Here is a 13,400-nt window from a genome sequence, read left to right as displayed (position 1 = left end):
TAATATGATCAAATTTTTTGGTTCTAGTCAGGATTCTAGCAGCCGTATTTAGCACTAACTGAAGTTTATTTAGTGCTTTATCCGGGTAGCCGGAAAATAGAGCATTGCAGTAGTCTAACCTAGAAGTGACAAAAGCATGGATTAATTTTTCTGCATCATTTTTGGACAGAAAGTTTCTGATTTTTGCAATGTTACGTAGATGGAAAAAAGCTATCCTCGAAATGGTCTTGATGTGTTCTTCAAAAGAGAGATCAGGGTCCAGAGTAACGCCGAGGTCCTTCACAGTTTTATTTGAGACGACTGTACAACCATTAAGATTAATTGTCAGATTCAACAGAAGATCTCTTTGTTTCTTGGGACCTAGAACAAGCATCTCTGTTTTGTCCGAGTTTAATAGTAGAAAGTTTGCAGCCATCCACTTCCTTATGTCTGAAACACATGCTTCTAGCGAGGGCAATTTTGGTGCTTCACCATGTTTCATTGAAATGTACAGCTGTGTGTCATCCGCATAGCAGTGAAAGTTTACATTATGTTTTCGAATAACATCCCCAAGAGGTAAAATATATAGTGAAAACAATAGTGGTCCTAAAACAGAACCTTGAGGAACACCGAAATGTACAGTTGATTTGTCAGAGGACAAACCATTCACAGAGACAAACTGATATCTTTCCGACAGATAAGACCTAAACCAGGCCAGAACATGTCCGTGTAGACCAATTTGGGTTTCCAATCTCTCCAAAAGAATGTGGTGATCGATGGTATCAAAAGCAGCACTAAGGTCTAGGAGCACGAGGACAGATGCAGAGCCTCGGTCCGATGCCATCAAAATGTCATTTACCACCTTCACAAGTGCCGTCTCAGTGCTATGATGGGGTCTAAAACCAGACTGAAGCATTTCGTATACATTGTTTGTCTTCAGGAAGGCAGTGAGTTGCTGCGCAACAGCCTTCTCTAAAATCTTTGAGAGGAATGGAAGATTCGATATAGGCCGATAGTTTTTTATATTTTCTGGGTCAAGGTTTGGCTTTTTCAAGAGAGGCTTTATTACTGCCACTTTTAGTGAGTTTGGTACACATCCAGTGGATAGAGAGCCGTTTATTATGTTCAACATAGGAGGGCCAAGCACAGGAAGCAGCTCTTTCAGTAGTTTAGTTGGAATAGGGTCCAGTATACAGCTTGAAGGTTTAGAGGCCATGATTATTTTCATCATTGTGTCAAGAGATATAGTACTAAAACACTTGAGCGTCTCTCTTGATCCTAGGTCCTGGCAGAGTTGTGCAGACTCAGGACAACTGAGGTTTGGAGGAATACGCAGGTTTAAAGAGGAGTCCGTAATTTGCTTTCTAATATCATAATCTTTTCCTCAAAGAAGTTCATGAATTTATCACTGCTAAAGTGCAAGTCATCCTCTCTTGGGGAATGCTGCTTTTTAGTTAGCTTTGCCACAGTATCAAAAAGGAATTTCGGATTGTTCTTATTTTCCTCAATTAAGTTAGAAAAATAGGACGATCGAGCAGCAGTAAGGGCTCTTCGGTACTGCACGGTACCATCCTTCCAAGCTAGTCGGAAGACTTCCAGTTTGGTGTGGCGCCATTTCCGTTCCAATTTTCTGGAAGCTTGCTTCAGAGCTCGGGTATTTTCTGTGTACCATGGAGCTAGTTTCTTATGAGACATTTTTTTAGTTTTTAGGGGTGCAACTGCATCTAGGGTATTGCGCAAGGTTAAATTGAGATCCTCAGTTAGGTGGTTAACGGATTTTTGTCCTCTGGCGTCCTTGGGTAGGCAGAGGGAGTCTGGAAGGGCATCAAGGAATCTTTGTGTTGTCTGTGAATTTATAGCACGACTTTTGATGTTCCTTGGTTGGGGTCTGAGCAGATTATTTGTTGCAATTGCAAACGTAATAAAATGGTGGTCTGATAGTCCAGGATTATGAGGAAAAACATTAAGATCCACAACATTTATTCCATGGGACAAAACTAGGTCCAGCGTATGACTGTGAGAGTGAGTGGGTCCAGAGACATGTTGGACAAAACCCACTGAGTCGATGATGGCTCCAAAAGCCTTTTGGAGTGGGTCTGTGGACTTTTCCATGTGAATATTAAAGTCACCAAAGATTAGAATATTATCTGCAATGACTACAAGGTCTGATAGGAATTCAGGGAACTCAGTGAGAAACGCTGTATATGGCCCAGGAGGCCTGTAAACAGTAGCTATAAAAAGTGATTGAGTAGGCTGCATAGATTTCATGACTAGAAGCTCAAAAGACGAAAACGTCATTTTTTTTTTTTTTGTAAATTGAAATTTGCTATCGTAAATGTTAGCAACACCTCCGCCTTTGCGGGATGCACGGGGATATGGTCACTAGTGTAGCCAGGAGGTGAGGCCTCATTTAACACAGTAAATTCATCAGGCTTAAGCCATGTTTCAGTCAGGCCAATCACATCAAGATTATGATCAGTGATTAGTTCATTGACTATAATTGCCTTTGAAGTAAGGGATCTAACATTAAGTAGCCCTATTTTGAGATGTGAGGTATCATGATCTCTTTCAATAATGACAGGAATGGAGGTGGTCTTTATCCTAGTGAGATTGCTAAGGCGAACACCGCCATGTTTAGTTTTGCCCAACCCAGGTCGAGGCACAGACACGGTCTCAATGGTGATAGCTAAGCTGACTACACTAACTATGCTAGTGGCAGACTCCACTATGCTGGCAGGCTGGCTAATAGCCTGCTGCCTGGCCTGCACCCTATTTCATTGTGGAGCTAGAGGAGATAGAGCCCTGTCTATGTTGGCAGATAAGATGAGAGCACCCCTCCAGCTAGGATGGAGTCCGTCACTCCTCAGCAGGTCAGGCTTGGTCCTGTTTGTGGGCGAGTCCCAGAAAGAGGGCCAATTATCTACAAATTCTATCTTTTGGGAGGGGCAGAAAACAGTTTTCAACCAGCGATTGAGTTGTGAGACTCTGCTTTAGAGCTCATCACTCCCCCTAACTGGGAGGGGGCCAGAGACAATTACTCGATGCCGACACATCTTTCTAGCTGATATGCACGCAGAAGCTATGTTGCGCTTGGTGATCTCTGACTGTTTCATCCTAACATCGTTGGTGCCGACGTGGATAACAATATCTCTATACTCTCTACACTCGCCAGTTTTAGCTTTAGCCAGCACCATCTTCAGATTAGCCTTAACGTCGGTAGCCCTGCCCCCGGGTAAACAGTGTATGATCGCTGGATGATTCGCTTTAAGTCTAATACTGCGGGTAATGGAGTCGCCAATGACTAGAGTTTTCAATTTGTCAGAGCTAATGGTGGGAAGCTTCGGCGTCTCAGACCCCGTAACGGGAGGAGTAGAGACCAGAGAAGACTCGGCCTCTGACACCGACCCGCTGCTTAATGGGGAGAACCGGTTGAAAGTTTCTGTCTGCTGAATGAGCGACACCGGTTGAGCGTTCCTACAGCATTTCCTTCCAGAAACCGTGAGAAAGTTGTCCGGCTGCGGGGACTGTGCCAGGGGATTTATACTACTATCTGTACTTACTGGTGGCACAGACGCTGTTTCATCCTTTCCTACACTGAAATTACCCTTGCCTAACGATTGCGTCTGAAGCTGGGCTTGCAGTACAGCTATCCTCGCCGTAAGGCGAGCACAGCGGCTGCAATTAGAAGGCATCATGTTAATGTTACTACTTAGCTACTTAGCTCTGTATGGTACTACAGGTACCATACAGAGTCAATGTGGAGGCTATATACAGGGGGTACCGGTACAGAGTCAATGTGGAGGCTGTATACAGGGGGTACCGGTACTGAGTCAATGTGGAGGCTATATACAGGGTGTTACGGTACAGAGTCAATGTGGAGGCTATATACAGGGGGTACAGGTACAGAGTCAATGTGGAGGCTATATACAGGGGGTACCGGTACAGAGTCAATGTGGAGGCTTTATACAGGGGGTACAGGTACAGAGACAATGTGGAGGCTATATACAGGGGGTACCGGTACAGAGTCAATGTGGAGGCTATATACAGGGGGTACCGGTACAGAGTCAATGTGGAGGCTATATACAGGGGGTACCGGTACAGAGACAATGTGGAGGCTATATACAGGGGTTACCGGTACAGAGACAATGTGGAGGCTATATACAGGTACCATACAGAGTCAATGTGGAGGCTATATACAGGGGGTACCGGTACAGAGTCAATGTGGAGGCTTTATACAGGGGGTACCAGTACAGAGTCAATGTGGAGGCTATATACAGGGTGTACCAGTACAGAGTCAATGTGGAGGCTTTATACAGGGGGTACCGGTACAGAGTCAATGTGGAGGCTATATACAGGGGGTACCGGTACAGAGTCAATGTGGAGGCTATATACAGGGTGTACCAGTACAGAGTCAATGTGGAGGCTTTATACAGGGGGTACCGGTACAGAGTCAATGTGGAGGCTATATATATGGGGTACCGGTACAGAGTCAATGTGGAGGCTATATATATGGGGTACCGGTACAGAGTCAATGTGGAGGCTATATATATGGGGTACCGGTACAGAGTCAATGTGGAGGCTATATATATGGGGTACCGGTACAGAGTCAATGTGGAGGCTATATATATGGGGTACCGGTACAGAGACAATGTGGAGGCTATATACAGGTACCATACAGAGTCAATGTGGAGGCTATATACAGGGGGTACCGGTACAGAGTCTATGTGGAGGCTATATACAGGGGGTACCGGTACAGAGTCTATGTGGAGACTATATACAGGGGGTACCGGTACAGAGTCAATGTGGAGGCTATATACAGGGGGTACCGGTACAGAGTCAATGTGGAGGCTATATACAGGGGGTACCGTACAGAGTCTATGTGGAGGCTATATACAGGGGGTACCGGTACAGAGTCAATGTGGAGGCTATATACAGGGGGTACCGGTACAGAGTCAATGTGGAGGCTATATACAGGGGGTACCGGTACAGAGTCAATGTGGAGGCTATATACAGGGGTACCAGTACAGAGTCAATGTGGAGGCTATATACAGGGGGTACCAGTACAGAGTCAATGTGGAGGCTATATACAGGGGGTACCGGTACAGAGTCAATGTGGAGGCTATATACAGGGGGTACCAGTACAGAGTCAATGTGGAGGCTATATACAGGGGGTACCAGTACAGAGTCAATGTTGAGGCTATATACAGGGGGTACCAGTACAGAGTCAATGTTGAGGCTATATCCAGGGGGTACCGGTACAGAGTCAATGTGGAGGCTATATACAGGGGGTACCAGTACAGAGTCAATGTGGAGGCTATATACAGGGGGTACCAGTACAGAGTCAGTGTGTGGGAGCACACATTGAGGTAATATGTACATGTCGGTAAAGTTATTAAAGTGACTATGTATCGATGATAACAGAGCGAACACTGAGGTAACCTGTGTGAGGTAACCTGTGTGAGGTAACCTGTGTGAGGTAACCTGTGTGAGGTAACCTGTGTGAGGTAACCTGTGTGAGGTAACCTGTGTGAGGTAACCTGTGTGAGGTAACCTGTGTGAGGTAACCTGTGTGAGGCGTCTCTGTGTGAGGCGTCTCTGTGTGAGGCGTCTCTGTGTGAGGCGTCTCTGTGTGAGGCGTCTCTGTGTGAGGCGTCTCTGTGTGAGGTAACCTGTGTGAGGTGTCTCTGTGTGAGGTGTCTGTTTCTCTTTGTCCAGGAGAGAGACCTTCATCAGTGTGCCATTGGGCCACCTCCCCCAGACAGGAGAGGAAGAGGAGGAAGATGATCCCAGGACTCCTGCTAGATGTGACATCACTCATGGTGAGTCCGCTCATATTAGCATAGGGACATAAGAGTGTGGAATTTAATTAATTAAAAAAAAAGTTAATTTGCTATTTAACAATGATTCGCCATGCCACAAGCTCAGAGAAAGGGAAATTGTTGGAATTTGCAACAGACTTTGGGCTTTTATCAATGTTTTAACATCAATGTGTCTCCTCCAGACTTCCTTGCTCTTGACCCCATGGTTCCACAGACCAACGGCAAACTGCCCATGTGGGCCAGGAAACTGGTGAGTCTTCCCGAAACCATATAGTCTATATCAGGGTTGCCCAAATCCTGTCCTGGAGGGGCCGGCACACTACTGGTTTTCATCCCCTCCTTCTAATCAGGGACTAATTAAATTAACCACCGGTAGAAACAAAACAAAAAACTTGATGTTTTCGGCTCTCCATGTCCGGAATTGAATAGCCCTGATGTACCAATGTCTCTGGGAATTGTCTTAATACTAGCCTGGATAAGATTAATACTAGCCTGGATAAGATTAATACTAGCCTGGATAAGATTCATAGTAGCCTGGATAAGATTCATAGTAGCCTGGATAAGATTCATACTAGCCTGGATAAGATTCATAGTAGCCTGGATAAGATTCATAGTAGCCTGGATAAGATTCATAGTAGCCTGGATAAGATTCATACTAGCCTGGATAAGATTCATACTAGCCTGGATAAGATTCATACTAGCCTGGATAAGATTCATACTAGCCTGGATAAGATTCATACTAGCCTGGATAAGATTCATATTAGCCTGGATAAGATTCATATTAGCCTGGATAAGATTCATAGTAGCCTGGATAAGATTCATAGTAGCCTGGATAAGATTCATACTAGCCTGGATAAGATTAATACTAGCCTGGATAAGGTTCATAGTAGCCTGGATAAGATTCACAGTAGCCTGGATAAGAGTCACAGTAGCCTGGATAAGAGTCACAGTAGCCTGGATAAGAGTCACAGTAGCCTGGATAAGAGTCACAGTAGCCTGGATAAGAGTCACAGTAGCCTGGATAAGAGTCACAGTAGCCTGGATAAGAGTCACAGTAGCCTGGATAAGAGTCACAGTAGCCTGGATAAGAGTCACAGTAGCCTGGATAAGAGTCACAGTAGCCTGGATAAGAGTCACAGTAGCCTGGATAAGAGTCATACTAGCCTGGATAAGGTTCATACTAGCCTGGATAAGATTAATACTAGCCTGGATAAGATTCATACTAGCCTGGATAAGATTCATACTAGCCTGGATAAGATTCATAGTAGCCTGGATAAGATTCATAGTAGCCTGGATAAGATTCATACTAGCCTGGATAAGATTCATACTAGCCTGGATAAGGTTCATAGTAGCCTGGATAAGATTCATAGTAGCCTGGATAAGAGTCACAGTAGCCTGGATAAGAGTCACAGTAGCCTGGATAAGAGTCACAGTAGCCTGGATAAGAGTCACAGTAGCCTGGATAAGAGTCACAGTAGCCTGGATAAGAGTCACAGTAGCCTGGATAAGATTAATACTAGCCTGGATAAGGTTCATACTAGCCTGGATAAGATTCATACTAGCCTGGATAAGATTCATACTAGCCTGGATAAGGTTCATACTAGCCTGGATAAGGTTCATACTAGCCTGGATAAGGTTCATACTAGCCTGGATAAGGTTCATACTAGCCTGGATAAGGTTCATACTAGCCTGGATAAGATTCATACTAGCCTGGATAAGATTCATACTAGCCTGGATAAGATTCATACTAGCCTGGATAAGATTCATACTAGCCTGGATAAGATTCATACTAGCCTGGATAAGATTCATACTAGCCTGGATAAGATTCATACTAGCCTGGATAAGATTCATACTAGCCTGGATAAGATTCATACTAGCCTGGATAAGATTCATAGTAGCCTGGATAAGATTCATAGTAGCCTGGATAAGATTCATAGTAGCCTGGATAAGGTTCATAGTAGCCTGGATAAGGTTCATAGTAGCCTGGATAAGATTCATAGTAGCCTGGATAAGAGTCACAGTAGCCTGGATAAGAGTCACAGTAGCCTGGATAAGAGTCACAGTAGCCTGGATAAGAGTCACAGTAGCCTGGATAAGAGTCACAGTAGCCTGGATAAGAGTCACAGTAGCCTGGATAAGAGTCACAGTAGCCTGGATAAGAGTCACAGTAGCCTGGATAAGAGTCACACTAGCCTGGATAAGGTTCACACTAGCCTGGATAAGGTTCACACTAGCCTGGATAAGGTTCATACTAGCCTGGATAAGGTTCATACTAGCCTGGATAAGATTCATACTAGCCTGGATAAGATTCATACTAGCCTGGATAAGATTCATACTAGCCTGGATAAGATTCATACTAGCCTGGATAAGATTCATACTAGCCTGGATAAGATTAATACTAGCCTGGATAAGATTCATACTAGCCTGGATAAGATTCATACTAGCCTGGATAAGAGTCACAGTAGCCTGGATAAGAGTCACAGTAGCCTGGATAAGAGTCACAGTAGCCTGGATAAGAGTCACAGTAGCCTGGATAAGAGTCACAGTAGCCTGGATAAGAGTCACAGTAGCCTGGATAAGAGTCACAGTAGCCTGGATAAGAGTCACAGTAGCCTGGATAAGAGTCACAGTAGCCTGGATAAGAGTCACAGTAGCCTGGATAAGAGTCACAGTAGCCTGGATAAGAGTCACAGTAGCCTGGATAAGAGTCACAGTAGCCTGGATAAGAGTCACAGTAGCCTGGATACGAGTCACAGTAGCCTGGATACGAGTCACAGTAGCCTGGATAAGATTAATAGTAGAGCAGTGTTCCGTCGTCACACAAAACTAAGACGTGTCCGTGGCAGGCATTGTTGTTACCGTAGCTTTATACATAAGGACAAGCACCACCACCATTGTACACATACCCGTTGTTACTATGACAACCTGTCTTGTCAGTAAATGACTGCTGTCTTAACGCACACATCCGTTTTGGTCACATGTAACTTGCTGTTTGGACAGTCAATCGTTTAAAAAAAAACTTATTTCAAAAACAAAACAAATTTTGTCTGCAGTGTGAACGAGGCTTTATCGACTTACCCAGAAAGACTTGCAGCTGTAATCGCTGCCAAAGGTGATTCAAACGTATTGACTCATAGGTTTGAATACCTATGTAACTTAGCTTTCTGCTGTATGTTAAGTAGAGGGGTATGAATACCTTCTGAATGCACTGGCTGTATGTTAAGTAGAGGGGTATGAATTCCTTCTGAAAGCACTGGCTGTATGTTAAGTAGAGGGGTATGAATTCCTTCTGAAAGCACTGGCTGTATGTTAAGTAGAGGGGTATGAATTCCTTCTGAAAGCACTGGCTGTATGTTAAGTAGAGGGGTATGAATTCTTCTGAAAGCACTGGCTGTATGTTAAGTAGAGGGGTATGAATTCCTTCTGAAAGCACTGGCTGTATGTTAAGTAGAGGGGTATGAATACCTTCTGAAAGCACTGGCTGTATGTTAAGTAGAGGGGTATGAATACCTTCTGAAAGCACTGGCTGTATGTTAAGTAGAGGGGTATGAATTCCTTCTGAAAGCACTGGCTGTATGTTAAGTAGAGGGGTATGAATACCTTCTGAAAGCACTGGCTGTATGTTAAGTAGAGGGGTATGAATTCCTTCTGAAAGCACTGGCTGTATGTTAAGTAGAGGGGTATGAATACCTTCTGAAAGCACTGGCTGTATGTTAAGTAGAGGGGTATGAATACCTTCTGAAAGCACTGGCTGTATGTTAAGTAGAGGGGTATGAATACCTTCTGAAAGCACTGGCTGTATGTTAAGTAGAGGGGTATGAATACCTTCTGAAAGCACTGGCTGTATGTTAAGTAGAGGGGTATGAATTCCTTCTGAAAGCACTGGCTGTATGTTAAGTAGAGGGGTATGAATTCCTTCTGAAAGCACTGGCTGTATGTTAAGTGTTGTGACTCAGTCTTGTGGCAGTTCCCTCACTCTGATGGTTGGATGTTGCCTCTCTGGCTGTGTTGGCATTGTGCACTTTAACAGAGCCTTTTTGTGATTTGAGATGGTCTCGCTGTTATGCCAGGGTCCTGCAGCAGGCACCACTGTTCTCCCTGCCGAGCTCCAGCCAGCACACCTCCAGCCGCGCGGGCGTTGGGCAGAGCATCTCAACCCCCTGGCCATCCGCTCTGTCCTGGAGACACACAGCCTGCAGCGCCCTCTCTCCCCCACCCCCCGCAGAGCAGAGGGACCAGGAGAGGAGGAGGAGGAGGAGGAAGATGAGGAGGAAGATTCATACTTCCACCCTCAGAGCCTGGACAGCCTGCTTGGAGAGGAGGAGGAAGAGGAAGATGTGGCAGTGGTGGAGGAGGAGGAAGATGTGGTGGAGGAGGAGGAAGATGTGGTGGAGGAGGAGGAAGATGTGGTGGAGGAGGAGGAAGATGTGGTGGAGGATGACGACAACGAAGATCAGGTCTGTTTAAAGAGATACTTCACTCAAAAATCATTTTAAATATAAAAAATAATATTGTTGTCACTCAGTCCAGACAAACAACACATTAACATATGTTATTATTTAGGGTTCTGGGTGTCTTCAGAGGCCTGGGTTTCTGGCCCTACCGGACAGTGACAACATGTTTGGTCCAGGCCTCAGTAGCTACGTTCTTTACCCGGCTAACAGCACCACGCTGTCCACTGGAGGAGGAGAGGGGTGAGTCAGAGTGGATCTGTCTGGTTGGACATCTAGTTACTGTTTCTCTCAAAATGAGTTGGATGTGGGGACGCTTTGTGTATGAGGTTATAGTTGTTTATGTAGGGCTGCGTGTGTGTGTGCGCAGTGAGTTTGGCCAGCGGCAGCAGGGCTGGGGAGGAGAGGACGAGCTGAGTCCAGACAGCGCCTGTTGTGTTGGTTCTGCAGAGAGCCAGGACCAACCCCAGGATGGTAAGGACTACTATAGTACAATTACTACCACTGCTCTACTATAATAATACTACTCTACTAACACCACTACATATACTAATATACTACTACTATAATACCACTACACTAATATACTACTACCACTACACTAATATACTACTACCACTACACTAATATACTACTACCACTACACTAATATACTACTACCACTACACTAATATACCACTACACTAATATACTACTACTACTACTATAATACCACTACACTAATATACCACTACACTAATATACTACTACTACTACTATAATACCACTACACTAATATACTACTAGATGCTGACTCCTCTCCCCCTGTAGATGCTGACTCCTCTCCTCTCGTCTCCCCCTGTAGATGCTGACTCCTCTCCTCTCGTCTCCCCCTGTAGATACTGACTCCTCTCCTCTCGTCTCCCCCTGTAGATACTGACTCCTCTCCTCTCGTCTCCCCCTGTAGATACTGACTCCTCTCCTCTCGTCTCCCCCTGTAGATACTGACTCCTCTCCTCTCCTCTCCCCCTGTAGATACTGACTCCTCTCCTCTCCCCTGTAGATACTGACTCCTCTCCTCTCCCCCTGTAGATACTGACTCCTCTCCTCTCCCCCTGTAGATACTGACTCCTCTCCTCTCCCCCTGTAGATACTGACTCCTCTCCTCTCCCCCTGTAGATACTGACTCCTCTCCTCTCCCCCTGTAGATACTGACTCCTCTCCTCTCCCCCCTGTAGATACTGACTCCTCTCCTCTCCCCCTGTAGATACTGACTCCTCTCCTCTCCCCCTGTAGATACTGACTCCTCTCCTCTCCCCCTGTAGATACTGACTCCTCTCCTCTCCCCCTGTAGATACTGACTCCTCTCCTCTCCCCCTGTAGATACCGACTCCTCTCCTCTCCCCCTGTAGATACAGACTCCTCTCCTCTCCCCCTGTAGATACAGACTCCTCTCCTCTCCCCCTGTAGATACAGACTCCTCTCCTCTCCCCCTGTAGATACAGACTCCTCTCCTCTCCCCCTGTAGATACAGACTCCTCTCCTCTCCCCCTGTAGATACAGACTCCTCTCCTCTCCCCCTAACAGATACTGACTCCTCTTCTCCCCTAACAGATACTGACTCCCTGACTCCTCTCCTCTCCCCCTGTAGATACAGACTCCTCTCCTCTCCCCCTGTAGATAGACTCCTCTCCTCTCCCCCTGTAGATAGACTCCTCTCCTCTCCCCCTGTAGATACAGACTCCTCTCCTCTCCCCCTGTAGATACAGACTCCTCTCCCCTTGTAGATACTGACTCCTCTCCTCTCCTCCTGTAGATACTGACACCTCTCCTCTCCCCTGTAGATACTGACACCTCTCCTCTCCCCTGTAGATACTGACACCTCTCCTCTCCCCCTGTAGATACTGACACCTCTCCTCTCCCCCTGTAGATACTGACACCTCTCCTCTCCCCCTGTAGATACTGACACCTCTCCTCTCCCCCTGTAGATACTGACACCTCTCCTCTCCCCTGTAGATACAGACTCCTCTCCTCTCCCCCTGTAGATACAGACTCCTCTCCTCTCCCCCTGTAGATACAGACTCCTCTCCTCTCCCCCTGTAGATACAGACTCCTCTCCTCTCCCCTGTAGATACAGACTCCTCTCCTCTCCCCCTGTAGATACAGACTCCTCTCCTCTCCCCCTGTAGATACAGACTCCTCTCCTCTCCCCTGTAGATACAGACTCCTCTCGTCTCCCCCTGTAGATACAGACTCCTCTCGTCTCCCCCTGTAGATACAGACTCCTCTCGTCTCCCCTGTAGATACAGACTCCTCTCGTCTCCCCCTGTAGATACAGACTCCTCTCGTCTCCCCCTGTAGATACAGACTCCTCTCGTCTCCCCCTGTAGATACAGACTCCTCTCGTCTCCCCTGTAGATACAGACTCCTCTCGTCTCCCCCTGTAGATACAGACTCCTCTCGTCTCCCCCTGTAGATACAGACTCCTCTCGTCTCCCCCTGTAGATACAGACTCCTCTCGTCTCCCCCTGTAGATACAGACTCCTCTCCTCTCCCCCTGTAGATACTGACTCCTCTCCTCCTGTAGATACTGACTCCTCTCCCCCAGTAGATACCGACTCCTCTCCTCTCGTCTCCCCCTGTAGATACCGACTCCTCTCCTCTCCCCCTGTAGATACCGACTCCTCTCCTCTCCCCCTGTAGATACTGTCTCCTCTCCCCCTGTAGATACTGTCTTCTCTCCCCCTGTAGATACAGACTCCTCTCCTCTCGTCTCCCCCTGTAGATACTGACTCCTCTCCTCCTGTAGATACTGACTCCTCTCCCCCTGTAGATACAGACTCCTCTCCTCTCGTCTCCCCCTGTAGATACCGACTCCTCTCCTCTCCCCTGTAGATACTGACTCCTCTCCTCTCCCCCTGTAGATACCGACTCCTCTCCTTTCCCCCTGTAGATACTGACTCCTCTCCTCTCCCCCTGTAGATACCGACTCCTCTCCTCTCCCCCTGTAGATACCGACTCCTCTCCTCTCCCCCTGTAGATACTGACTCCTCTCCTCTCCCCTGTAGATACTGACTCCTCTCCTCTCCCCCTGTAGATACTGACTCCTCTCCTCTCCCCCTGTAGATACTGACTCCTCTCCTCTCCCCCTGTAGATACTGACTCCTCTCCT

At 46.5% G+C, this 13,400-nt stretch overlaps 1 protein-coding gene across 2 annotated transcripts in view; it reads left to right on the top strand.

Annotated features, from left to right (window-relative positions):
* LOC124005186 (WD repeat-containing protein 62-like) overlaps positions 1-13,400 on the top strand; it is a 54,324-nt gene that overhangs the window by 18,029 nt on the left and 22,895 nt on the right. For both annotated transcript variants that reach the window (XM_046314187.1, XM_046314186.1), the window contains exons 5-9: positions 5,695-5,798; positions 5,981-6,048; positions 9,869-10,255; positions 10,362-10,492; positions 10,620-10,723. In XM_046314187.1, the coding sequence (XP_046170143.1) occupies positions 5,695-5,798; positions 5,981-6,048; positions 9,869-10,255; positions 10,362-10,492; positions 10,620-10,723 (794 nt within the window). The remainder of the gene's footprint in view (positions 1-5,694; positions 5,799-5,980; positions 6,049-9,868; positions 10,256-10,361; positions 10,493-10,619; positions 10,724-13,400) is intronic.

The sequence above is a fragment of the Oncorhynchus gorbuscha genome, linkage group LG19, assembly GCF_021184085.1.
Source record: "Oncorhynchus gorbuscha isolate QuinsamMale2020 ecotype Even-year linkage group LG19, OgorEven_v1.0, whole genome shotgun sequence".
Taxonomy (NCBI): Eukaryota; Metazoa; Chordata; class Actinopteri; order Salmoniformes; family Salmonidae; genus Oncorhynchus; species Oncorhynchus gorbuscha.
This window is presented reverse-complemented; position numbering and strand designations above follow the sequence as displayed.